The sequence below is a fragment of the Clarias gariepinus genome, chromosome 22, assembly GCF_024256425.1.
Source record: "Clarias gariepinus isolate MV-2021 ecotype Netherlands chromosome 22, CGAR_prim_01v2, whole genome shotgun sequence".
NCBI classification, from domain to species: domain Eukaryota; kingdom Metazoa; phylum Chordata; class Actinopteri; order Siluriformes; family Clariidae; genus Clarias; species Clarias gariepinus.
Window position 1 is genome coordinate 10,169,313 of NC_071121.1, and position 27,975 is coordinate 10,197,287.

Genomic DNA, 27,975 nt, shown 5'->3' on the forward strand with positions numbered 1-27,975 from the left:
TTGCGTTCTGTGAATGTTTCCAGTCAGCATAGACATGCTTTTCTTCATGCCTGGGAGTCATAATGGAAAGTAGATCAGGTTACCTGTGATATCCCATGATGAAAAATACATCAGCTGATACACACCTTGGCTGGTCCTTTGGTGTGAGAGCCCTACTGTTCAGAATGTTTCCAGTTGATAATATTCACATTTAGTAAAATAAGGTCTAGTAAAGTTTTTTTTGTCCCCTGTCCCAGGAACAAAACTTATAGGGAAAATATAATCATATCCTGTAATTCAGTTCTTCGCATTCATTGCTCTAATATCAATTTTCCTAAAGCATTTCCTAGAAATCCCTTTTGGTATCACCTTGCCAACTGAAGTCTGGTTAAGGTGCTGAAATGGTACACCTCAGTTTGGGACGGTCAGAGCAAAGAGGTTTACGTGTATTACGTGATCATGAACACAGATATTTATAGCTCATCAGAGGGCTCATGTGAGTCTGCTCTCTGTGACATGGCATGGCATGGGCCTTCAAAGTGTTCATACTATCCCTCAGATAGCACAGAGTGTACTGGGGAGCAGAAGCATTGGTACTAAAGAACGGCTGAACAGGTAGGTGCACATTTGTATGACTGCAGATAGAGACACAAAGATGCTTAGGGACATGTTAGACTTGGAAATGTGGAAAGAATGCTTATTAAAAGTCATAGTGCAGTGATTGTAAATTCTTAAACACTGTCTGGCTATTAGCAGGTTAGCAGTGAACATGTGCCACTTTAGGTGTTCTGTATACTCCTTACCTTTAATTGTATGAATGTAGCATAATGTTAAAGATTGCACCATCGAGTGTTACCCAGAAGGTAATGGTTTCCTTTGTTAGTCTGATCTTACTTCCTGTCATAGTGAGAACTTTTTATTTTTGTTAACGTATACTTTCTCATTTGGGATTTAAATTAACATAGAATGTCTTGGATATTATTATGCATATAACTTTAGGACATATACCAAAAAGTTGTAAATAATGATATAGGCTGCATATTCGAATATTGAATTTAAATAAGTAAATACATAATATTAAATATTTAAATAATAACACCTTGACTTGATTTATTAAAGGCCTGATATATTCCAGCTTAGAGGAAAAACATTAATTATACCTTTATGATTTATAACTTTAGATTAGAATTTTGAGATAATAAAACATGATTGTCAAGTGGGATACTTTTGGTAAATTCAATGCATAGGGTAAGTATGTGTCTAGTCAGAATATCAGCCACAGAAAGCACTGCATGATTGGATACAGAGTTTATTTCTCATTTGCAATGCTTGTGTAATAATTACATTTTCGGAAAACACTTTAGTACAGTATACACAAATGCACATACTTACAGCTTTTAAAAATGCATGTACTTCATGTACTTAAAATGTTTTCTCCTTTTTTGTTGTTGTTGCAGATAACACATTACTATGGATGATTTTGAGTATAGCATCCAAATCTCAGAGCTCGACTGGGACTCCTTCTTCCAAGCATGTGAAGAGTGTGACATTTTGCCCCCAGGTTTAGCGGGCCCGGATGACTCAGGAATGAGTGACATGGATGACATCACAAACCAGCGAACACGGCCTGCCACACAGACCCCCTTGTATGATCCGGAGATTGGAATTGATGGCTCGCCTATCAGTGAAGGCTCTCCTGTGGAGCTTTACCTAAGCAAATATGGCTTGAGGAGCCCAGATCAAGTTCTCTCTGGCAGTGAGGATGACTTTCACTTGGAGGCTGTTAATGTGTTCTTTGAGAGTTTAAAAAGTGTCTCAGTGACTGAGGATCACACAAATTCAGGTGGCAAAATGGCTGGCCATTTTGAGGGAACTGATGTAAAAGAAAATGTTAAAGACATGGCAGTGTCTGTAGGAAAAGCACAGTCATGTAGAAACCTGATGGCACAGAGAAATGACTGTCATACCTATATATATACTGAGTCTACAGGTGATGATTTAGACCAAGAAATACGTAAACCTTGTCCTGAAACAAAACTGTTTACCAGAGAAGAAGACTGGTCTCCGGATGTATTGAAAGAGGGAGATAAAAGGGAAGCTAGGATATTTGAAAGGAGTCCATCCAATGTTATGGTCAATGGGAAAGAGCTAGCAGGACCAAACCAAGTCAAGGAAGCAAATTCTCAGCTAGTAACATGCAATAATTCTGACATGTTAGTAGTTCAGGGTCAAGCTTCTAACATTACTCCAAGAAGGCGACGAAGAAAGAAAAAGAGAATAAGTGCAGACCTGGCGGATATGGATCCAGGAAATGAGGCTCAATTGCCAAGCAAAGTAAGTGACTCTGATGACGACATGTATGGGAGAAGAGGACAAATGGATCGAGACACTTATAGTGCTGGATACTGTGCAACTGTTTCTGAGGCAGCTTCTGCACCTCATGACTCTATATCACATCCAAAGAAAATTTCAGATAATTTTTCTGTATTTTCTCAGTTAGCCCCAATGAAGAGAGATATCAGGAAGTCTACACTAGTAAGCACTAATTTACAAAAAGAGCTCAGTAAGAGAGCAATAACAGTTGCTCAGAGCATGAGAGAAATGGACATAATGTCTGATATTAATCTGACTAAGAAACTAGGAGAAAGTGGGCAGCTTGGCATGAGAGCAGATCTCAAATCTTCTGAGCCTGGTGTGTTTGTTACAGAGACACTTCAAAATGATGATCATCTATCAGCACACACTCGTAGAGATAATGTAGGAAATCCTTTACAGCTTAACAACCATTTGCCATCAGAAATGCTAGTATCTATTGCCCCCTCTAATGTATCAAAGAATGGGAGAAAGCCTGAAAGCACAGAAGATCTTCCTAAATTATCAGGCTCAGATCAAAAAAATAATGTCAAGTTACAAACAAATACTGTAGGATTACAAGTAGCACCTTTGATACCATCGCACAATGTTGTTTACTCAGTGTTACCACAGAATCAATTTGAAGATAGAGTGACGTTATCAGACTTTCAGTTTGATGGGTCTAGTGCAGTAGGTCGGAGGAAAACCTCAATTTCCTGTGTAACACTTCCTGAGTTAACAGACAAGACTCTTTTCTCAGCATCGTACAAAAACAGTGAAAAGAAAGAGAATTTACCTTCTGTTTTTCAAGATGAAGTCTCTTATGAACGCAAAACTGATGATTTGCAAGGTAAGGGTTGTCTGTCAGAAACAGCTCATTTCCAGTCATTGATGTGTGAACATGTAAATAAGGCCCAAATAAGTCACCAGAATGGTCACACAAGAAAAATTATTCCAGCCCAAATATCAAAGGCAGATGAAATCAAGGATGCTTTATTAGTTGAACCAAAAGCAGAAATTATAAACCAAAACCTGGGAAAAATGCCCGGCAATTCGAACACATCTTTAAGTTCACAAAGTGAAGAATTTCCAGAAGAGAACTCCCAGTGTTTAAGATTAAAGAATGTAGTTGAGAGCATTAATGTAAATTCTTTTGAACTTCTGACCCATGGCATCAAAGAGGACAGAAATGAGCAACTGTTTCTTATGGGGCAAACCAAAGAATGCAAGCCTCTGAGACACACCACAGAACCAGACAGTCAACTTTCAGATGACTCAAAATTAGAACCCACCCTGTCTCATATTCTTACCAGTGAAGAACAAAAAGATCAAACTGAAGACCATGACCTGTCACCCACTATAGCTGTACAGCATCCACCATGTTCTCCTCCTCTTGAGTCAACAGAGTCTAGTAAAAGTCTAGAAAATTTATATCCTGATTCTGTAAGTCAACCCACACCTCCTATATATGCTATATCTTCATTCTGGAACGAAATGGAAAAGCTTACCATAAATGATATTTTGCGACTCCGTCTGGTTGGCCAGGCTCATCACCCCGGTGTGCTACTCCAGCCAGGAGAGAGCAGTATTGCAGAGGGGTCTAATGCAGCAGATTCAGGGTACTTAACACACACAGACGAATCAAAGTCTGACCAATTTAGTGAGAATATCTCATTCACATCTGATTTTGATGGAGAGCTATCTTCAGATACAGCCAAACTAGATGAGGGGGCACAAGAGTCTTCTAAAACAACAGGCATTATTTGGGAAAGTGACCCAAATCTGTCTGGAACTACAATTGAAATGGAAGATGTGAATAATTTGAACACAGCCAATACATCGCCTCTTTTTAGAAATAATTCCAATCATTGCTTCAGGAAGATGTGTAAAAATATTAGTGTCCAGAACTTGCAAGCTCTTGAAGGCCAAAACCTTGGAAAAAAAGAAATGAGGAATTTTTCTGTCCACTCCACCAATTCTGCTTACCCCACACACTTTGAAGTTGAGGATGACAATGTAGATCCTTTCAATCAAGTTGAAACGTCATCCCCAGTTTATCTCTCTGATGAGGAGGAGGAGCTAGACAGCCCTGGCATCACTTTCTCAGAGATCTTTGAGTATCTGTTTGGTACGGATGAATCAAAACAACCTGCCTCTGAGGCTGTCCCTGTAACAGCTTCTAATGTCAGTGATAGTGGGACCTCTGTCCTTGAGATGTATGAACATTTCTTTTCAGAATTTGAGCCTGAAAGTTTATTTTACCCACTTGCGAGTAACCACAGTAGTACTACTGATGACTTAGTTCCTATCTTCTCCTCCTCACGCTCAGCAACCAGGAATGTAGAGTTCCCTGATGCGTATGATTACTTTTTCCCAGATTCACCTGTTCACTCAGATGAAGATGAAGAACCTGAGCATGCAGTTATACGCGTGGTCACGCGATATGATCGCATGCCATCTGAGAACCATAATTCTGTGGCAGCCTCAGACCCATATGAACACTTTTTACCTGAGAAAGGTAAAGGTTGGAACTTCATGTGGACAAACCCTTTTTCTTTCAGAAAATGCTTTAAAGGTTTCACAGGGCCACCTGAGGGGTCCAGTGCTCAGGCTCTGACTCCTGTAAAACATTCTAGTAGGACATTACATGGAGGAATTCAAGCTATAAACATATTAGCTGCTGATGGGAGCCCATTTCCAGACCCGCTGATTTTCAGCCTGGAGAACCGCATCTTCAGACAGCTGGTAGACCAGCAGAAGATATGTGCAGAACTGCAAACAGCTGTTGCTGATCCAAGTAAGCCTCACCTATATTTACTTCAACCAACCTACAGTACTATGCAGTAGGGGTTTTATGCTTTCTGGTTTGAACAGCACACTTTAGTAGTTTTATTTTTATTAATAGTACTCCATAATTGTAGCAATTTAAGGCATTGGTGATTTTAAGCGTAGGCACTTCTAATATAAATATATTTTTCCATTTGGTGTCATTATAATCTTACCAACTAGACTTGGGCCTGACTCAGAGCATGTAGCAACAGGCAGAGTTGTATTCATGCCAGAGGAATGGTCACGTCCTGTTCTGACTGATGTTGGCTGACCTCTTAAAGCTTCCATTAATGTATTCACATATTTTATTTTCAACAACATGCAAAAATAGACCTTCTTCAGTCCTTGACTAGAGCAAATCACCTCAAAAACCAGGATGTATAACTGTTTTATGCAGTGACAGTACCATATTTCACTGTAGCAACATAATAAAGATCACAAAGGAAAATTTAAATGGGAGATTCCAAACCTGTCGGATTTTGATGTGAATTTGTACCTTACTAGAACATGACAAAAATGTTTATTGTATTATATTATATTATGTAATTAAGTAGACATAGAATATTAATTTAGTCATAAAAGTAGAGATTAAATATTGCTCAACTTAAATGTAGAAGTCATCCATTTACATTTCAACGTGAGTAAAAGTAGTCCACCTTCTAAGTTACTTAAGTATCAACAGTACTCACAAGTGCTCATATTAACTCACAGTAGGGAAACTTATTAGGGAAATTTAATAAAGCAACCCATGAGTTTTATAGTCCTTTTATGAAAGTGCCATATGCACTTCTTGTAAATCCAAACTGTATTTTTATGTACACTTTCTTGCCACTTGCCCAAGGAACACTTGTACTCCTTTATGCAAATATCTAGTCAAAAAATTACATGGCAGAAGTGCAATGCATGAAATCAAATAGATACCACACAGGACAAGAGTGTCAAACTTTAGCATGTTGAACCTTCTGAGAGGCTTTTTTACTTCCTCTCATGCTAAAGATTGGTTATTCAAGCTACCTTGAAGCTTTTCCTGTAAACCAGTCTAGCCCTTTTCATCTGAACTGTCTAATCAACAAGGTGTTTCCATTCATAATACTGCCACTCATGTGAAGTTATTTTTGGTTTGTACACAACTCGGTCTAATTTATAGATTGCTGTCTGTAAAAAAAAAAAAAAAAAAAAATCACAGGCAATTTTTTAAATACTCTCACCAGCCTGTCTGGCACCCAATAACCATGCTATGACCAACATCACTGAAATCACGCTTTCTCACATTTTGATAACTGATTTACTGTAAAGTGCATTGGCGTGTGGTTAGCCCCTAAATTTCCCCTCAAGGGAAAGCCAAAAGGGCTTTGTGAGTTGTCACAAAGTTTAATCAAAGATAGTAGGTCTGTTGCAATAGTTAGTCATTGCATTTATGTTTTTTATTTGATGATCTTGCATTTTAAGCTCTGGTATACAGTATAGTGTTCTTGTTTATCTGGACTGAGCTAAGAAATATTCAGGAATTTTTTAGCTAATAACATTTTAAAATTTGCAACATTTTAGTTTATAATACCTTAAATATATCCTGATCAGTAAGATGAAATTTAGACACCATTAAGCCATACTCTTTTAGAAAATAAAGCAATATTTTGCATGTTACTATTTCCACCGGGGTAATGGATTTGTCCAGGCAATCTTGCACATTATAATGAATTAAAAAGGTCTGCTGGTGGTTCAGGGTTTAAGGATTATCCCCATAATCTTTTTATTTATTGGTCATTTTATTATTTAGTGGTCATTCAGTAAGGGATAGTCTGGCAAATGCTTGAGTAGATTTACTTGACTATTGGATTACTTGTAGCTTCATTTAATGGCCTATTTGATTTACAATAATTGACTGACAATAATTTCATTATATAAAAAATATTATATGACATAGTCCTTATTTAAATTACGAGTAATACTTAATTGTGACTGGAATTGATTATTCATAATGAGTCTGACAGCACAGCAGGTAAGGTTGCTGACTCACAGCTTCACACAATTCACACTATTTATTTTTATTTTATTAAAAATATATATGTTTAACAATAATTATTATTGCAAAGCAGCTTTACAGTATTCGAGAATTATGCAAATTAGTTTGAAAAATGTAAGGAAATATGTGTAAATTATAATTATCCATTTGTTCCTGATGAGCAAGGCAAGGGCTCTCTGAGATGACACTAGGACAAGACCTTATGAGGAACCAGACTCAACAGGGAGGAACCAGACTCAACTTTAGCTGCATGTGGTTCTAGTACCAGTACTTCTAGAACTAGAATTAGGCAGAATTAAGTTAATAGGCATCCAGTCTAAGCAGTAAATAAGCATCTGTCTAATCTGGTGGCACAGTGGCTCAGTGAAAAGCACTGTTGCCAAGCACCTCCAGGGTCTGGATTCAATTTCTGCCTCAGGTCTGTGTACATGGAGTTTGCATGTTCTCCCCGTGCTTGGTGGGTTTTCTCCCACAGTCCACGGACATGCAGATTAGACTAATTGGCATTCCCAAATTGCCTGTAGTGTGGGAATGAGTGTGAGTATATGTGTGTGCCCTGCAATGGATTGGCACCCCGTCCAGAGTATATATATTGTGTCCTCAGCATAACAGTGGAAACTAATACCAGGCTTACAAATAATTTTGTAAAGAGGAAGCATATTGTGAGAAAATAGCAGTGGGCCTAAAACAGAACCCCCATGAAACACCAAAGTTCTCATTACTACATGTAGAATAATCACCATTTACAATACATCTACTGTACAGACCCAATATGAGTTGTTCTCCAACAAAATTTTTTAATATTTCAAAGAAATACTATGATCAATGGTATCAAAAGCTGCACTAAGATCAAGTAACACAAGCAAGGAGACACAACCCCGATCAGAGGCCAGTAGTAGGTCATTTACCACTTTAACAAGTGCTTGTTCTGTGCTATGCTGAGTCTTAAATCCTGACCTATAAATTGAATATTATTCATATGTAAGTATGACCATAGCTGCTGTGCTACAACCTTTTTTAGGAACTTGGAGATAAAGAGGAGGTTAGGGGTCAAGGTCAGGTTTCTTAATTGCATCTTTAATAATTGCTAGTTTAAAAGTTTTAGGAATTTAAATATTGCTGAATAAAGAATATTTTTCTAAAGGTTTTAGTTATTTCGGGTATTATCTGTTTGAGAGAACGTGTAGGTATGGGGTCTAGTACATGTTGATGATTTTGCTAAAGAGATTAGTGAATTAGTTCAGGCTCATGAAGGAGTAAAATATCGTGCTGATTTGATATACTGTAGTTAGATTATCACCTACATGTTTATTAAACTGTTTCTTTTTTTGTTTGTTTTTTGCCTGGTATTTTCATTTTTGTTATTGAAAAAAAATATGAGATTCTCACTGCTACATGGTATCGGTGTCGGTATTCTGTGGTGGTCTTATTTCAGGTAAATTTTGCTACAGTTTTAACAATAATCTATGATTATTTTTGTTATCCTCTATAAAAGTTGATCTAGCAGCACTAAGAGCTTTTTTGTAGTTCAAGACGCTCTTTTTCCATTCATTTTGAAATATACTCATGTGGGATTGAGTACTCCCAAAAAACATGGCAAATTACTTTGGCTATTAAAATTGCCCCTAGATGTGAATGCATGCATGATGTCCTAGCTCATTTTCCGTATTCCCATTGTAGGCTCTGGATTCACCTGACCATTACAAGTGTTACTGAATATGAATATTCCATCTTTTCTAGGGCTGGATGCACCACTTTTGCCCATTAAACAGGCAGATATGTGCCTGGTTTGCATTGCCTTTGCCTCATGGGTCCTAAAGTCGGTCAACCCTCAAGGATCTGATTCATGGAAAGCTGGTAAATAGCTATACAATTATTAGTTACATGATGACCTTTTTTTTTTCATTAGAGTTATATACTATCCATATGTTTGTTTTTCGAATTAGTTGTAAAAAAAAAGAAGAATATATATATATATATATATATATATATATATATATATATATATTGACCATTTAATGAACTTTGCATATTTTGTCTATTATACAGTAAAAGAAATGCCTCCTTGACATTTATTAAATCCTGACACATATTTAGGAAAAATTTAGGTACATAAATAGTGTGTATGGCACTGACAGATGTCAACTTGTCTCGTTGCTACAGTTCTGTTGGCAAATGTAAGTGCTATCTCTGCCATCCGATACCTACGGAGATTCACGAGGGATGAGGCGACAAAGATATCTCCACTGCGTCAGATCAAGCCTGCGTAAACCTGACCACAGGCCTCTGAGTGTTGCCAGGTCACCTTTCAGTCAGTCACTCCTCTTTCCTATGTAACCCAACCCAAAGCCAATAATACATATACGCTGTGTATGCAAAAATATCATGTGATTAATTAATAGCCTATATCTAAAGGGTGCTCGTTGGACCAAGACAACGGGCATTAGCTTTCATATCCTTCAAGGAACACATCATAACCTTGCAGTATAATATAAAATGACCAAACCTTAAGATTTCATGAGTAGTGCAATACAGTTTTGCAAAAAGAGCCAGGTAAGTTTTTAATTGTTAGTTAATGAAAATAGGTTCTTTTAAACTGACCAATCCTGTGGTAAAATGTATACTATAAATTATAGTCAAAGCAACTGAATTTGGTAGAATATAACAATATAACAATATAATAAGGTAAGTGAGTTAGGAAAGTTGTACAATGGCTCTTAAAAGTGAATTAAATTAAATGAAGGCAAAGCTTAAATCTGGGTCCAAGCACAAAAATAAAAAAAAATGCTTTCAGTTGTGCCACATTGTACACAGCTACATTTAAACGATATAATTTAAATTAGTTTTAATCTCTATAGTCGTTGAATAAAGTTTCTTATGGAGCAAATACAGCTATGTGATATAAATACATGTATTACAGTATACACTGTATACAGTAATACATGTGATATGTATTACTGTTTAAGTGCTATCTACTAATTACATATATTCTTAAAATAATAGTGCTAACATATTATATATAATATATGGTTTCTCTTTTTTTTTTTGAAAACTCAATACATGACTGAACCTGTAATTAAAATAAATAAATTAGCTATTTTTATTAAGTTGTCTGTTCTATTATTGCTTTACATTTACAGCTGCACTGTTATATGATTAACACAAGAGGGCGCCAGAGGATTGTGTATTGAGAGGCCTAGCGCTTTTTTTTTATTTTATTATTATTATATTATATATTTCCTCTTAAAATAAATATAAAGGTTGTCCCGCAGTTAAACGTTTTACGTAATAAATTATGGAAACGTGTATAAACACTATTTCTATCCGCCTTCAAAGTATACCCATTTGTTTGGTTAATGATTAGGAACAAAACCGCTTTTTCCCTTGGTGCAAAACATGTCGCCACAATGAGACGTTTGTATGAGTTTTAAAGTTGTCCTGTGGTTCCTAATATTCTGGTGATTTGGGAAATCATTAGCAACAACGATAATGGAATGATAATTTAATACAACATGAGCTGAAATAATAGAGGGGCGATTCAAAGGGTCTTAGTCCACCAGGGGGCACCAAAACCTATACGCCATTAGTTTTAATGTATCAGAAAGCTACACTGAGTCACTGCGGTATAGAGAGCATTTAAACTGCAATTTACATAACTAAATTAGTTTACCAACATAATCAATGTAAAAAAGAATCAGTGTTCAAATCTCTCTGTGGTGAAGTGGCACAAAACAAAGGTAAGAAATGAATGACAATTTGTCACTCACTTTCCTGCTTTAGCTTGTTTGTTTAGTTCGAGATGTTTAACTTAGTAGCCAACTAGCTAACGAGTGTCCAGAAGTTTCTATCTTATACATATTTGAAGTCGAAATTTGTATAAACACACCCCTTGGTCACGCCCATGACAATGCTGCAACGGATTGATTACCCTGGTTATTATTATTATTTTGTAGATTATTCTGTGGCCACGATTTAATAAAGTGTCGGAACAAAATAGTATAATGCAAGGCCACGAGATACTATGTTGTGGCCACGACTTACTAAGGCATGGGAGGCGAGATGGTTTAATGTGTGGCCAAGAGATACAGTGTAACCTTGGATTGCGAGTAACTTGGTCTGCGAGTGTTTTGCAAGGCAAGCACCACTGCACAAATCACTTTAATAACAAGTCACTTTAAGAAGTCACTTCTACGCATATTTGCACACCTCAGTTATTTCTACATTTCTGATTTGGAGAAATTTCTATTTTCTTCTTTTTATATTTCTATATTATTATATTGATATTTGTTCTTATTTGTACAGTATATATTTTTTTATTTTACTTTGTACAAAATATTTTACTAGTTAAATTCATTTTCCACCATATTTCGTTATTACAGTATACTTGTACAGTATATTTTACTAGCTTATTTAATTTTCTACCAAATTTCTTTTATTACAGTATATTTTACTTGTACAGTATGTTTTATTAGTTAATTTTATCTTCTAACGTACTTCTTTTATTCATATTTATCTCTTTTGTTTAATCTTTTTTTTAAAGGTCACTGGCATTCGTGTAAGCATTTCACTACATACCGTACTGTGTATGACTGTACGTAACAAATAAAATTTGAATTTGAAAATTATTTTTTACATTTTTACTTGATATACGAGTAAATAGAATGCAACGGCTTTGTTAAAGACTTTTCCAGCAGAGCAGCGTTTTGTGTGTGTGTGTGTTTGTGCACGTGTGCATGTGTTTATGTGTGAGCTCATGTATGTGAAAGTCGTCCTAAACAGTAGCCCTCCTTCTCTCCTCTCTCATCCTACTTCAGCCACGATTATTATTTCAGGTAAAGTGCAGGTAAATTTTTTATTTTCACTTTATATTTTGTAATAATTATTTTTGGGTTGTGGAACGAATCATCTGAGTTTCCATTATTTCTTATGGAAAAATTTGATATACAAGGGATTTAATATACAAGAACACTTTTGAAAAGTCATGGCCACAACATCCAACATACCATCTTGTTTCTTTGCCTAAGTAAGTCATGCTCACATTATACTATCTTGTTCCGGCACCTTTGTAAGTTGTGGCCACAGAATATGTTGTCACCAGAATGGCTCTGTAAAAACTTCAAAGATTTTTTGTCATCTACATATGGAAAAAAGTTACATCATATTTTTACATTGAATGTATGTTGAATCATTGTAATGGGAAACTGACAAAGCTGATATAGTCTGAAACACATTTCCATTGATTTTTTACTTTAATTTAAGACATTATTTTTTACTTTAACTTATTAGGCCAGGAGATAAATGCTGTCCCAATTTACCTCACAACATAACATACCTAGTGAAATGAATTTTACAGTTAGTCACAGGATGCAAAAGTTCAGATAACCTCTGGTTTCTTTACGAAGAAATAACATTCTGGAAATATTTTATAATTTATCAAAACACTAATGAAACCTATGAAGTGAAAGTGAACCACATGAACCACATATGAAGTGAAAGTTTGAATTTTAGGTACTTGTTTTTTTAGGACCATAGTATATCCATTCAATTCAAATGACCAACTGGGTAAAAATAATAAAGTTATAAAAATAATAACTTAGTGGGTTTTGGTTTCCACCACTGTAAAAAAAAAAAAAAAAAGCAATTAAATAGTTATGGAATAGTTACGGTAACGGAAGAAGCGTAACCTTGCCACATTTCCTAAAGCCCATTTTGAGAGCCACTGAGAGATAATCCATACTTATAAAAGAGACATTAAGACATTAAGACTGAATTCATTTTTTATTTTTTAAATATAAATATCACATCACACCAAACTGAATGAATACACATTCAAACATTTACGAAAAGTTTGCAGTGTCTATGTGTACATGTAATATATTTAAACCCAAACATGTCCAAGTTCCTGCTAATTGTAACATATGCTGGGGCTCGGTGTGCTTCCTGGAATGAATAATGAAAAGATTGGGAAGAATTTACTTCAGTGTGTAACTGAGTAGACACCAAAATCTGTGATCCAATGTATAAATAACCCAAGAATAATAGTTATCTGTACAAAACAGTGCAAAGAGAAACAATTGTAGAATCTCTATTTTAAAAAATATATTTACACTATATACATAATAAAAAAACCTTTTTCCTTTTTTCGTATCTTAACTAGCTATATGTAGAGTAATGCTACATTTACCAAAATTACAAAATTAATATTTGTTCTGTGTTACATGTTATCAGCAAGGCTTGTTTTGTACCGAATGTGGAAAAACACGCAGTGTTCATGTACCTGGTCAACTGTTTCCCACAGTGTATTGTTTACTGATACTGGGGAAGCTTGGCCTTATGCAAAGCCCTGTCCCAATGCCAGTGAGAGGGTGTGAATATGTCTGTGTGTGAGAGTGAGAGCGAGAGCGAGAGTTCAGTAAAGCATAGATTAGCCAGCTATGTGCACAAGTCCGGGCGGGTGGAAGCCCATTGTTCTCTTTTATGACCATCTCGTCTGTGTTTCCATAGCGGCGAGGCCTCGAGCGCTGTAGTCAGGCTGCGTCCGGTGTGCTGAAATTCCAGGCAAGGCTTGAATCATCCCGTTACTGCAGTCGAACTCCCAAATGTTGTCATAGTCTATTTCCTGGTCATCCGGTTCCGCTGGTTTAAGATAGCAGTGATCATCTGTGATGGGAAAAAGTGAAGAGAATATAAACGTTAACAACAGTTCTGTAAAATATGTCTGCTATGTGAAAGCTGTTAGAGGTGTATGCATGGATGACAGGTTACTTGGTCTCTTTAAAACCTGTACAATAAGAGGCAACCCTGCCCTACAGACTTACTGAGGGATGAGCATTGTAAATTCTTTCAGGTTTTAGGTGTGGGAGTTAAAAAATCTACAGAACAATCAAAAGAATGGTACCAAAACCAACAAGATGGTTTGGATAGTTTATTAGTGGGCAAGGCATCAATTAAAGAATATTGTAGATACTTTTTGACGAAGGCTCATCAGATGTGAACATAATAAAGGATTTTATTGCACTAACTGAAGCTGCGCAGATAAACTAGTCATAGATAAGCAACTGTAAACACAAACCAATGCAACTTTTGTTGTGGCCAGTCACATGCCTTTGTATAGCTGAAGGCAGCTCATCAGATCAGAGGCAGGCTGTACACAGTTCAAATAGTGTGACTTTATTCGATTTTTTTTTTTTTTTTTTTTTGCCTTTCTAGTCTGGTCTCTGGTCTAGTGAACTGACAACATGGTGATTTTTTTTATTTCTCAATGTTTAAAGATGAAGTTTAATATTATTCTCATTTAAAATAGGCAAGGCTTATCTGTGGTGCTTGCCAAAAGTGGCTATGTAAACTGCCTCAACAAAAACCCATTAACATCATTGTGGTTAAGACCATTCAATCATATTAATTGCATAACATTTGTAAGCAAGGAATAAATTTTATGCAACTAAACATGTTGATAAATATCCATTGCAAAATGCTAAATTATAGCAATATACATCTTACAAGCAGGCAATCATACAGTATATCCTGGCTGTGAGCTTTAAATTACTCCCTGTAGTAATTCTGTCCTTTCACTCAGCTCCCTTGATGTGCCACATGCAGTGCTGTCGTCTGGACTTTTACAGCGCTGAGCTTTACTACACAAACGCACACACACACACACACACACACACTTTCCCTGCCCTTTAAAATGCCCTGACATTCGCTACCCACCCCTCATGTCCAGTCCTGTCCTGTCACTCAATATAAATCCACAAGCCATGAGTTAAGAAACATAAATAAATACACATGTTGCCTGATGTGTGTGCAGTTAAATGCCAAATCTCTGAGCATGACAAATGTTACAAATAAGGTAATCAACGAAACTAGGTGTATTTATCCCTTGCTTTTGTGTGTTTACAGCCACACAACCCTGAATGTCTAGTTCTGGCCATGCATATAAAAGGTATTGTGATACTCTGGAGGCCATATTTCTTTCACATGCCATGAATTTTTACCTGGGGTTTGACTGTAGGGCAAGTCCCGAGTGTGTGTGGCGTTCAGGCCTGACTCTCTCTGCAAAATAAAACACAAAAAACAATGCTTTTGCATTATTGTCATGCATACCAGATTACATAGTTTCATACATTTTCTGGTTATTAGGTTCTGGCAAATTTCTTGCAATATTTTTTTATTTTATACTGCTCAAAAAATTCCTGGAAAAAGTTATCCCAGTATGACTTGGTTGCCTCTTGTGTGTGTATGTATGGTTCAAGTCTAACCGGTACTAAGGATTTCTGATTTCCCAATTTTTTTTTGAGCAGTATACTTTTAATTATTAATTTTCTGCCCCCTGGGCTTACCTGTGTGATATGGTTGTGCTGTATCACTGTGTTAGGGGCAGGCAACAGCTTTAGCCTGGACACAGCCTGTGCACGTTGCTCCATAGCCCACTGCGTGTTGTTCCCATCATACTCCTGGGGCTGACTGCCTCTGTTCCGGCGGCCTAGAGGAGGTGTGCACAAGCGGAAGGAGGCCGGAAGGAGTGAAGGACAAGGCTGTTCCACAGAAACCTGTGAGGAATGCTGTTTTAAAGAAACAAAATGCTGTTATTAACCAGAATTTCCCCTGTTCTACAGGTAGCAGAATTTATAAAGAAATAAAAATATTAATCAGGACAGTATAGTGGGTGCTCCCTTACTCATAAGCCAAAACCAAGAGCATAAAGAACCTTTAAGGTGCTTTTTTTTTAGTTTCCTTTAATTCAAAACATCAGCCTTAGTATGACACATGGATGGAATTAATTTTTCCCCTAAATATTTTTTGAGTTTGGAATAATTTTTGAACACTTTTTTTTTGTCTATTTTAAAGCACTATTTATACTTGTTGCCATAGTTACCATCCAACATAGCCAATCAGAAACAAGTATTTTTCCAAATCAGTTTCTCAAATGCCTGTCTACTGTCAGTTGGTATTTAAGTCTCATTCCCTCAGACTCCTCCATTATGCATCTGCATCAATTAGTAATCAGGATTGCAACGTCTTAGACTTAGAAATCAGCCGTGTTCTCTACGCGCTCAGTCACGTTGAGCACGGGTGTAAAGAGAGAGCACAATCTGATATCCTGCCCCACTTACCGACGATGCCTTTGCCAAGTCCTCCTCCAGAGGGTACATGCCAGGGGTGGTTGGGTCATCATACAAGGGAGAGAGAGGTTTGCGGTGGGTCAGCAGATCCGAGTGGCGGTTTGGAATTGAGGGCTGATACTTTATGGAGCTTTGGGGAGTGCTCCAGCTGTTTGACTGTTGCAAAAAACAAACCATATATGAGCACATCTCATCATAGTTATTTTCTCACATCAAACAGTTAAAAATGTAAGCAAACCAATGTTAGAAGAAAAGGATTAAGAAAGGAGTTGACTATGTAACTACGAGTGAGCATTCTGAATAGTTTTATTTCTCATTTTACTTATTTTAGTTAATTTTAATGCTGTGGAATGTCCTCAAGAAGTTACTTTCTGTTATCAGCCATAACATTGAAACCCAAAACATTAAGCCCAATACTGTGTAGGTTTCACCAAAGCTCTGACTCCTTGAGGCATGACTCCACAAGTCTCCTGAGAATTAACTGTGGTGTTTGGCACAAAGAAATTAGCATAAGATCCTTTAATTGCTGTAAGTTGCAAGGTGGGGCACCTATAGATCAGACTTGTTTGTCCTGCACATTCCATGGTTGCTTGATCAAATTGAATTTGGAGGCCAGATCAACCAACTTGAACTCTATGCCCACTAAGCCCCATACACAGCAGGCAGTGATGCAGTGATTGTTGTGATACCTTTTGATCATAGCCAGCATTAACATTTTTCAGAAGTTTGTGCTGCATTGGCTTTTCTGTGGGATCAGACCAGACAGGCTGACCTTTGGTCTCTATATGGGTACCTATGATCCTGTCAATATAATTTATAATTAATTCCCCGGTTGTGGTGTTAATGTTATGGCTGATCGTGTACATCATAGCAGATAATAGTCATTCCACCACTTGACTATTTTAAAGTACTGACATTGATGAGTTTTTCCATAAATGTTAAATTCTCACTATAATATGTTTTTCTTAATGATAAATACCACGTTTGTTCTTTGTTATTCATTTTTAATTGTGTGACTATCTAAGTCCATCTAAGGATTGTTGTTCCTATAAAGATTATAACATATCAGCTGTAGTATCTGACCAATCAGTATAGAGATGTAGTGTAAAGCAGTAAATTTAAAATAAGGTATCAAAGGTACTGCTTTGTACCACATCTCTATAGATGTTTATAATATCCTTGTTGGAAAAGCATGCAAGATGGGTAGTTTACAAAAAGATTTGTGTTACCTTGATAAGTGGGGCTTTCTCGACATGTTGTACAGTAGTTTTACGGTGAACTGCACTGTATGGGGTGTTGTAAATAGGAGACCTTGGCTCCTCAGAAGACAGGTAGGAAGTACGCTGAGGGGAGGAGTAGTGCAGGGGCAATGGAGCAGGCCTGGTTTGAGATGACATGCTATTGCTCCTGCTGCCCAGTCTCACCGAATACTGTGTATCAACAGAGGTGGGTCTGCTGGAGATGTACTGTAAACACACACAAACAGGGAGACAAGCTGCTTAGTAATGCTACATGTGATCAAAGAAACAGATATAAGCCTGTTGTATCCATAACTTTAATCAGAGCAAATTCTTTACACAGCTTTAAAGGAAGCTGTACTGTATGATTAGTGAATATGCTACGATATCTTTTCCCTCCTCAGTAGTGCTTGCTTTGGGCACACTGTCCTGCCAGTTGTAAATTAATTAGACTCCTTGCTTCTGATTCGACTGCTGGGAGGAAGATAGAATATCCTGGCACTAACATCATGCGATACCATGGTAGAACTTCAAAGCCGATCACCATTCAGGTCATCTGTTGAGATATGCCCTGCTGTGTGGGTGAATCTAGCAATGGAATGTTTCTAATAACAGAAAACATCTGAGTGCGCCCAGGGGATGTCTTTCAAGTTCATATTTTCTTCACTACAAGGCGGCATTAGATGAGGCCACAGGGTAAAGTGCTCAGTCAAACAACTGCAGATCAATCTGTTTCTGCTACAAGCAAACAAGGCTTTTACATGGTAACAGAAGTAGCATGGGTTGGACGCTAAGTTAATAATTGATAGCGCCAATACCACAGATATATTCCAATGCATGACAGGCTACTGCTCCTCCTAAATAAACACTCGAGAGTAAGTCAGGTCAGATAACTTACAGTAAGTGCGGTCCACCCTTAACACTCCTTTTCCTAAACTGGCTTCAAGTTTTACAACAGATGCTTATGGTGTCTGTAGTTTTAAAAATGTCTTTTGTTTCGTAAAAAAATAAATAGTTGTATTGTCTTATGACTCCTTTTCTAAGTGATGTTTATATATGCATTTTTTTTTGCATTACGACAAATGCACTTCTAGTTAGATGCTAATTGATTTTTTTTTTTTTTTACTTTCTGATCTATTCAAAATGTTTGAAAACCCCTGCAAGCATATGTATCACTAATACCTCAAGATATGAAGAGTTCAACTCATTTATAAAGTGACAGCTTGACAACAGTTTACTTAACAGTATTGACAGACTTACAGTGGGGCAAAAAAATTTTTAGTCAGCCACCAATTGTGCAAGTTCTCCCACTTAAAAAGATGAGAGAGGCCTGTAATTTTCATCATAGGTATACCTCAACTATGAGGGGAGGAGAGAAGTGGGAGAATTTGCACAATTGGTGGCTGACTTTTCTACTTTTTTGCCGCACTGTATAATGATAAGTCAGCAGCTGTACAAACACCCTAATAGGAGCTGGGATGTTCGCTTACACAGAGAGGCTCGGTGTAACCAGGGGAAAGGGGGTTGTCATCACTGCAGGGCAGCTGAAGCTCACATGATCTGCGTCCACTGTGCACTTTCTTCAGTATAATCTCTTCAGCACCTCCTCGGCTACTTCCGCTCCATCTCTTACTTATCTCAGGAGCCTGGGGGGACAGAAAGACAGTGTAAATACCTAGCTTTCAACTTTCATCGTTACATAAACTGCTGAGAGTCTCTAATATATTTACCTCTTTATGAGTTGGTGTGTACATGATGTCGTAGACAGGTGGAGGAGGGCTAAGCACAGGGACCCCTGCACCTTTGAAGTGATGTATCCAGTCACGGAACTCGCTCGTGTTCTGACACGATGCAACGATGGGGTTAATCAGTTTCCCTGCACAAGACAAGTGAGATTAGCATTCGATAGAAATAATTTTGCCAGATGGGGTGTTCAGCAATAAAGCAACGGAAGTTGGATGATCATTAACCTACCTTCAATCATAAATGTATTCGGCTTGATGTCTTGGCATGGGGTGGTGACTGTAAGCATGTTGAGAGGAAGCTTTCCCTGTAGGTACAAAGCACAGAGTTGTTTAAGCTCAGTCAAACACCTTTGGGATAAAGAAAAAAAATATAACAACAATGTTTTTTTTACCTTGTAGAACAAGCCGTCACTCTCCTCGGAGAGTATTATAAGATTGCTAGGATACATGACCAACAGTCTATCATACTGCTCCTGTGAGAAAAAAAGATTTGCCATGGTCAACAGTGTGCTTTGTTATGATTATAATGATGCGTTAAGTGCTTGGACTGCTGTGCCTTTGAATCACGAATATGAAAATATGTGGGTCCTACAATCTCCCCCTGGGTGGGTCCTACACTCTCCTACTTTCCCCCTTGTAGGAACCATGTGGATAAGTGACTCCCCTGCCAGGTGATCGTAATTGCAAAGCTTTTGCTCTCACAGCGGTTGTGTTATGCTCTGAAAAGGGTGTGTCAGACAAGCAGCTGTAGGGTGAGTCAAGTCCATGCACGAGCAAAGCAACTGGTTCACACACCCATCTTACATCTACATGCTCCCAATAAAAAAAAAAAAGCCAACCTGTCTAAATTCTCTGTTTTCCTGTGGGAAAATATATGTCAGTGCTCCAAACGTTATCACTCTGCAGGTCTACAGTGAATGCAAATGTGCTGACAGTCAAATTTAAAAGCAACTAATGAAGAAGAAGCCAGACGTTTTAGTCCCTGAGGGTAATTCGATCTTGTTTAAGGGGTGACTAAGATCATATCAGCCTCTGCCCCCAGTGAACCAGCCAGGCAGCAACCAGCACTGTCCGAGACTTGATGTAATCTTTACTTTTGCAATAAAGGGGGGAAAGGGGGGGGGGTATTTCTTAGTAGCACCTTTGTCTACATGTGTCTACATGTGTAGGTAATCTACTGATATCAAATCAGCACACCTTTTACAATGTACTGTCAACCATAAAAATAAACAACTTCCAAAGATATTTTACTGTTATGGATGAATTACAGAAATAAATACACATGTACATACCTACAAAAATGTTGTGCACGCACAAAAAGCACATGCTCAGCCTTTTTAATGTGTATCTTTTATAGTTAATGTTTAATATCCAAATGTTGTCAATCCAAAATAATTCAATTACAAAATATGTAACGTATATATTTTGATTATTATTTAATACAAATGTAATTACTCCAGATTTATTTTTGTAATAACAATAATATCAGTTATGTACATTGTTGCGCCCATGTAGCTTATGTTTAGCTACGAATCTGTTAAAGGAGGACTGAGTTGTTTAAAAAAATCTTAGCATAAAAATGTTGCCTTACCTGACAGGGCAAATGCTGTAGCCTGACTTTAGTGACGTAGATGATTGGACCCAGACTTTCTCTCTGAGAACCCTCCCATTCATAGATAGGCTCTTTACTGATGGAGTTCCTCAGCTCTTCTTTCCCCTCTGTTGATTGTTGTGTGTTCTGGGCCTTGGGAAACTACATGAGAGGAAATGTAAAAAATAAAGTATGCAACCTGTTGGTTTGGATTCTTAGTATTAGAACGATCCGAACGACAGTACTATAATATTGCAGTGGTGCCATTAACTGGACCGGTTTTGAACCTTTCATGTGTACATTTTAAACCATTTAAAAATCATTTAACATAGAGTTAACAACTACAGTAAAAAATAAGAAAACGTGCACCACATATTCTTTCTCAATTACTATAGGTACAAAACATGATGAAACCCTGTGATGATGGAGCATTCGTTTCTGAGAGTGTAGCATGCCGTAAAGTAATTGTAAGCAATTTTTTCACAGGAACCGGTCTGAAGGAATTCTCACATAGGTCCAATGTTTTAAGCAATACAGACTGAAATTATTTGCGTTTGAGGTCTATCACAGAGAATCTGTTTTGTTTAGTGACCTCACCTATTGCAACAGAGGTGCATGTCAGCACTAGCAGGAAAGTCATTCCTTTTCTATGATACTGTTACTGTGGTTAACCTTAATCTCAGCCTCAGTCTCAGCCACACCCCTGCACAATCTTCATGAGAACACAATAACAACGATCTAAATTACACAAACCTAGTTTTACCGCACACCTGCTGCTGTTAAGATCCCTTTTTCCCCCAAGTATTTTAAGTGCTGATATCTCCATACCTTAACTCTGCTGTAAATGTCTGGTGTAATCGCAGTGCCCCCGTTGGCCTCTATGTGTTCCTTGAGAAGACCAAACCAGTTGTCCATATCCTCCTGGTTAGAGCAGTAGACGATGATGGGGTTTAGGCTGACACCTAATAAAGGTCAAAAACATAGAGTTAAGGGTTTGTTCGAAATGTTATGAAATAGACATGTCACCCAGCATACCAACAGCTGTTAATTACAGGTTGTTATGTATATCCGTAGGTCTTTTGTTCAATGCAGTATCAATGCAAAAAATTCTGCCTGGATTAGGGTTACACGATTTGCTAAAAAAATGTTGCGCTTGTTTTGAGTCATTGCAATTGTGATTTAAACTGTGATATGACATTTTTTTAAATGTAACAATTTGTATTAAATTGTATTTAGCTTTGCTAACAGCAGATAATGGAAGAATGATAACCTTAAGAGGATGAATGGCAATATTTATGTAGCACCTAAAAATTTTTTTTTTTAAATGCTTAAATTACTGATAAACTCCACATAAATTTCAGACTGCATTTATACTATCTATAATAAATTGCAGTTTTTTTGCAGTTAGATAATTGCATTGCTCGTTACCACAATTTAAATTTTTATGAGATTAATTGTGCAGCTCTAGCCTGGATTTGATGTATATCTATAACACGTCTTTATGACCAGCCACTCTCCTTTTAACATATCTCATGTGTTAAGTAAAACAGACACACCTACACCACAATTCAAAAGAATGCGCCAGCCCTCGAATCTGACTCCGTTATCAGCACCACATACCAGTATATATCAGCATAGATATCAGTCTCTTACACCATCACTGCTTTGTCATTTCCAGTTATAGCTTAGCTTCAACCAGGGTGTGCTTTGCAGGGTAGCTTTGGATGAAAACAGGCTTCGGTTAAATATTCTCACACTGACGAAAGGACAGTGAAAGTCAATACCGTGTGAGGCTGATTGTAAATATCCAAATTGACCCAAAAATGGAGCGTATGAAGGGGTCAAAACTTTCTAGTTTGAGATTCGTAGCATATCAGTGATCCTTTTGATAAAAAATCTAGTCTAGTGAGTCATTTTGGAAGATTCCGTGAGAATATATTAACTTTTTATTTTTTTATGTTTTTGCTGTGTCATACCAGGATGTTTAGTCATCTGGTCAAAGGAAATATTTTAGCTACTAAGGGATATTTACCCACGTCCAGTCTTTTATTTGACTCATATCCTTGGTATGTTCACTCACACTTTGAGGTCCTGGTGTGACTTTTGTTTATAGACTCACAAGCCAGTAAAAAGGGCATTTATCCAGGAATCATTAAACTACACTGGTGAACCACTTCCAATCGAAAACATATGACACACGAAACAGGCAAACATCATTAGGGAAGTGAAACCTGGAGCCAGGAATGTGAAAAAGTGTAGTTTTGAAGGAGAGAACCAGAGGAAGAGCTTTCTTAGCACAACAGCTGAAAGAGCTTAGGTACACCTGTCGTATAACAAGGGGCGCCTTGAAAGACAATTTCACCCTGTCCTGACTACTAGCAAATGGATGGCCCTCTTGTTAATCTTAGGTCTAAAAAAGGGCAAGAAGGTCATAACACTTATGAATTACTGGAATGTTATATAGGAAGTGGCTACGGATGTATATAGTGTTAGGCTGTGCCTTTATTCTCCTAAGCTTTGTGTTGGAAGGAAAAACAAATTTATTTCATTTCCTAAAAGGAGCAAAAGCCATTTTTGTGCCAAGCTCCCACACCCACCAGTAGCACCATTCAAAATATTTCAGGAACTCTCCTCCATCACATGTCTACGAAAGAAAAAGTGCACTCACCGTTTATTTGGAAGGCAAACTCCTGTGGATCGCCAAAGCTAGTCCTGTTCTGCACCTTGCAAATCGTGAGCTCCTTTAATGGAAGGGTCCCCTATAATGAATCAAAGAAACAAAGCATTCATTGTCTTTCTGACTTTTTATTGTATAGGAGTGTTTGGGAGAGCTGTCATAGGAATAAAATCAATACCCCAAATACCACAGAACTGTTTTATTCATTAAAAAGCACCACTTTGTATATCAGATTGTTCTTACAGTCACATTAACTGTTGTGAATTGTCCATGATTCATGATGGTTTATCATAAAAAGTTTACTTAACAGCCATGATATGTAATTTCCCCACCAAGTTACTAAGATCGGGAAAAAATCTGTTTCAGTTCGTTAATCATCGCCTTTATTACTAATTAAGGTTGAGTGTTAAATTAGATTAGCATCGCTTCTGGATATTCAATATTCCTTTCTTCCTCTGGGGAGAAATATACATTAATTATAGCAGCGCTTGTTTACGACACACAGTCATAGACACAGACATAATAAAAGGAAGTGCTTAAGGTTAATCATTACTGGTTTACTCACAGTTTACTCACAGCCCGCTTACATCAATCAATGGCAAACAGTGTGTATGACAGTTATATAATTTAGTGTCATAGTCGCTTTTTAAGATTATGAAAGCACTTTAAAACTTAATACTAAGTATAGAATCTTTAAACAAGCATCACTTTTTTTGTTTGTTTGTTTAATATTAAAGACATTGTTCTGACCTGATAGGTGAGTCCAGTAGTGTTGTTGGAGACGAAATGAAGGTGGGTTTGGAACAGGTCCAGGTAACAGTCGTGCACATCCTGTAAGAAATGACACATAATCCTTTAGTTATTGCTATGTAGTCATGCGGTTCCACCTAGGTCGAAAGGGTTTTCCTCAATTTTGTAAAAAAAAAAAACATGGATGTGGATTAAATGATATTCTCAAATATCATATCATCCACAGCTGGCATGGAGAAAATAGAAATTAAGAAGCTCTCCAAAACCACTATAGGAAATTTATATGTTGTAATGCTTGTTAGACATGACTCTGGATTACTATCCTTCTCAAGACATGATTTTCCTTGTCAGTAATATTTTATTGATTGTCAAACAATGTAATGTAAATTATGTAATCCCGCCTGCAGGGAGTGTTCTGCTTGATACAGGCGCATAAAATCAGATACTGTACGTTTTACAAGGCCCGGACTGTGATTTACTTTGGCTAACTCATTTCCTTTCACCTGATAGCACACAATCATATAAGGACATCTTCCTGTGAGAAAAAAAAATGTTATCTCTTTTTCGGACTGTTTACTAATTGCAACATTTTCCAATATAAGCCCATCCTGGCTTGTTTTGTTCTTTTTTTCTTTCCCTTCCTGTCCTTTTTTTTTTGTACATCATACAGATTGCTACACTTCAGTGCTTTATCGGTGACCAGATCACAGCCTGTGCGCCTGAAGGCAGCTCTGGAACAGTTGACGTATTTCCAAAACGTGCACGTTCAGACAGGTATTATGTTCGGCGATGAGCTACATCAATTAATCTTCACTAATACGCAACACGACAGGCAACACAGTTCTCACAGCTGTGCAACAGAGCGAGAGACAACCTGTACTCACAGCTTGTGTATTGCCCTGGGATCATGACGGATGAGTAAATGGATGAACAATAATGTCACAACTGCTGTAGCATCATAATGAGATTTTAACAGTGATGGCTGTCATGGCTGTATGCATTTGTATTCCCGCTGAGGGATGTATATTTGTAACAGCTTGTTGTCTGGGGTGAGGAGATGTGTTTACCTGACAGTGAAGAAAGCGAAAGCGCACTTTGGAGCTATGGATCAACCTCCCGTAGTTCTTTACATTGATGCTGCTCTTCTTCCAGCCGCTGGCCGGGTCATATGGAAATGGCGGGTTCCATTTAATGTTGTCTATGGTCTCGAGATCTTTAGGTGACATTTCCTGTAAGCACAATCATTCTACAATTCAGCATGCATGAATATAGAGGGCTTGAAAAAGGCAAACATAACAAGAATGCAAGAAATTACTCACCTTTCTCGGCGTGACCGTGCAGAGAATGTTGATGATGCTGTTGGACTTCTCCTGCCCCTCCTGCGGATTTTTTTTCCGGAACAGTCTACTGCTGCTCGGAAGACACAAGAGAGAGTTTAGTCATGAATTTGTTTAAGAGCTAGTCAGGATTTTGGCACGACAGAACAAAAAGGTTAGTAAATTTTGGTGCTAGTGACCCAGATGTCATCCAGCAACTCATAGCTGCATCATTTGACTCAGTCTAGTCTTTCTGTTGTTCATTTTCACAATACATCTCTATTGTTGCAGGCTTTCTGGACCTCCTATAGCTTGTACTGGTCACCAACTTATACATCCTAGTCCATACACCATTTACTCAAACAGAACAATACAGCTTATGTTTCCAGAAACAAGGGATAGATATAGAGGAAAAAAGGTTCATGTATCATCCTTTGTCACCCATGACCCCCATTTGTAGCCATTAGTGTCAAATCACTATAATGTCATCTTTCCTGCATGTTCGTGAGAGAGGAAGTCAGCCTAAAGATGTCTTTCCTTCAGTCTGCTGTGCTCTGTTTTATTTTTTTCCTAAATGCATTAGCATAACAACAATAGGATCATTCATGCTCTGAGGGAATGGATGTATCACTGGTATTCCATGGTAAAAAGATTTGGCGTCCAGACAATTTAAACTAGGATATGTTTTGAGGAAAAACACACCAATGCAAATGCAAGAGAAATCGTAAGTATTACTGTAGTGTTTATTGCTTTGATGTTTGTTAAAAAGAGTGATCCTGTTCAGTATCGGATTGGAAACAGGAACACTATCGTCTTTGTTTTTGATCAGTTCACCTGCTGCAGTGTGTGTAAGTGAGTACAAAAGAAAAGGGAGAGTAGCAATGGAGACCTGTTTTGATTTAAAAGTGAATAATCGGTTGGTAGATCAGTTTCCGACCCTGAAAAACTAGATCAGCCTAACCGTCTTCAGTTTTAGTGTGACAAGACCAGGCCTGCTACACTGGGTACTGAACTGCGTGCAATAAAAAAAACACAGTAGATCTTTATTGCTTCTTGGTCTTGGATGATGCACAGTGTAGGATACTGTATAAACCAATAAAGTCTCAATACATACAATACAAAACTCGTAAATATTTTACATAAATGATATTTTATTAGTCTCAGCGTCATCAGTGAAACATGCACTATCTGGATAACAAACCAATAATTTAAATTAAAAAAAGTTTTGGAAAGAGTGCATATATTATATGACTCTTCCAAATCAAATCAAGTTCTTGCCAGTTACTTCAGTTTTATGTAAGCTGACACCATGTACCACAAACACACTCTAGGCAAGTCAGTCAGGTCTAAAAGCTCAGCTGGAAACAGAAGAGTAACTTTATCACAGCCTTGAACTCTATCAGCACCTGTGAGAGTCAGCTTGCCCGTGAGCTGTGATCCTGTCACCGAGCTGATGAGAATTACATACACTGACATGATCCAGAAAAGAGCTAATCACCAGCCACTAAAGGGAAGGTTGATGTAAAAGCACCCTGACATTTTACATGGAAAGTCTTATCATCTCTAATCGCACACTAACTAAACAAGTCAATCATTAAGTCCCAGCTTATTTTTTTTCTTAGTATGTACTTATTATTCAAGTTATAAGACAAGACATGTTGTTAGACAGTCAGGAGTGTATACATTTTCAAAAACATTTATGGACTTAAATCAGATTGCAAAACAGAAACCCGACCTTTCATTTGGACTGACTCTATATAAACAGATCATAATTTTTCTGTACATGTCTGTAACAGAGCAGAAGTACAAGTAGTTTAGTGTTCATTACCTGTTTCGCCGTATAAAGCTCTTACTGGAGAACCTGAAATTGTGCTGAGGGACGCATGACATGCTACTCCCCATGTTGATCGGAGTGTGTCTAAGTCTTCCCAGTAAGTCAATCTCTTTCTTCTGGACAGAGTGTGTAAAATTCCCTTCTGTGTAATCCAAGCTGTAAAGAGCAAATGTGTTCACCAGTGAGAGGTGAGACTTCTACTGAGAGCTCACAGGCAGAGGAGTGTTTAGAAAGTGTGTGAGTGGGAGGGGACAGACTGAGGTGTGTAAAAGTGTGTGTGTGTGGGTGGGACAAGGAGGAGATTTGGCGAGGGGTGGGGGGTTAGGTGGGGGGCAGTGTAGAGGAGTTCACACTTGCTTGGGATCCCTTCACTAAATCAAGTCTCATAATAAAGACAGAAGTGTCCCTTTTCACACCTCTCAGGGGCCAAATGGGGCTCATTTCAATGTTTTGAAGGCCATCGTGAAAGAATGCGAAAGGTCCGAACGGTGCCAATCAAGACACAGACATGTCTGAACA

The 27,975-nt window shown here is 37.6% G+C and overlaps 2 protein-coding genes across 2 annotated transcripts; one reads left to right on the forward strand and one right to left on the reverse strand.

Moving 5' to 3' along the window:
• The first annotated feature begins 531 nt into the window (after positions 1 to 531).
• On the forward strand, positions 532 to 10,149 carry LOC128510650 (PPARGC1 and ESRR induced regulator, muscle 1). Its single transcript, XM_053483085.1, has 4 exons — positions 532 to 594; positions 1,437 to 5,128; positions 8,924 to 9,040; positions 9,347 to 10,149. The coding sequence occupies exons 2-4, from the start codon at positions 1,450 to 1,452 to the stop codon at positions 9,451 to 9,453; spliced, it is 3,903 nt and encodes a 1,300-aa protein (XP_053339060.1). The 5' UTR covers positions 532 to 594; positions 1,437 to 1,449; the 3' UTR covers positions 9,454 to 10,149.
• Positions 10,150 to 12,987: 2,838 nt separating this feature from the next.
• On the reverse strand, positions 12,988 to 27,643 carry plekhn1 (pleckstrin homology domain containing, family N member 1). Its single transcript, XM_053482850.1, has 16 exons — positions 27,451 to 27,643; positions 25,626 to 25,716; positions 25,374 to 25,535; positions 24,307 to 24,387; positions 23,548 to 23,638; positions 21,708 to 21,841; positions 20,880 to 21,041; positions 19,681 to 19,761; positions 19,518 to 19,593; positions 19,274 to 19,419; positions 19,034 to 19,189; positions 17,535 to 17,771; positions 16,297 to 16,461; positions 15,523 to 15,744; positions 15,178 to 15,235; positions 12,988 to 13,843 (listed from the first exon to the last, which is right to left on the reverse strand). The coding sequence occupies exons 1-16, from the start codon at positions 27,522 to 27,524 to the stop codon at positions 13,659 to 13,661; spliced, it is 2,121 nt and encodes a 706-aa protein (XP_053338825.1). The 5' UTR covers positions 27,525 to 27,643; the 3' UTR covers positions 12,988 to 13,658.
• Positions 27,644 to 27,975: the final 332 nt, after the last annotated feature.

Excerpts from the sequence above, each read along its gene's own strand:
- LOC128510650 (XM_053483085.1), top strand. The coding sequence starts at position 1,450 with ATGGATGATTTTGAGTATAGCATCCAAATCTCAGAGCTCGACTGGGAC. Across the intron at positions 5,129-8,923 it reads AACAGCTGTTGCTGATCCAA|GGCTGGATGCACCACTTTTG; the intron begins GTAAGCCTCACC and ends CATCTTTTCTAG. Across the intron at positions 9,041-9,346 it reads ATCTGATTCATGGAAAGCTG|TTCTGTTGGCAAATGTAAGT; the intron begins GTAAATAGCTAT and ends TCGTTGCTACAG.
- plekhn1 (XM_053482850.1), bottom strand. The coding sequence starts at position 27,524 with ATGGGGAGTAGCATGTCATGCGTCCCTCAGCACAATTTCAGGTTCTCC. Across the intron at positions 24,388-25,373 it reads TTCGCTTTCTTCACTGTCAG|GATGTGCACGACTGTTACCT; the intron begins GTAAACACATCT and ends CATTTCTTACAG. Across the intron at positions 19,420-19,517 it reads GAATACATTTATGATTGAAG|GGAAACTGATTAACCCCATC; the intron begins GTAGGTTAATGA and ends TGTCTTGTGCAG.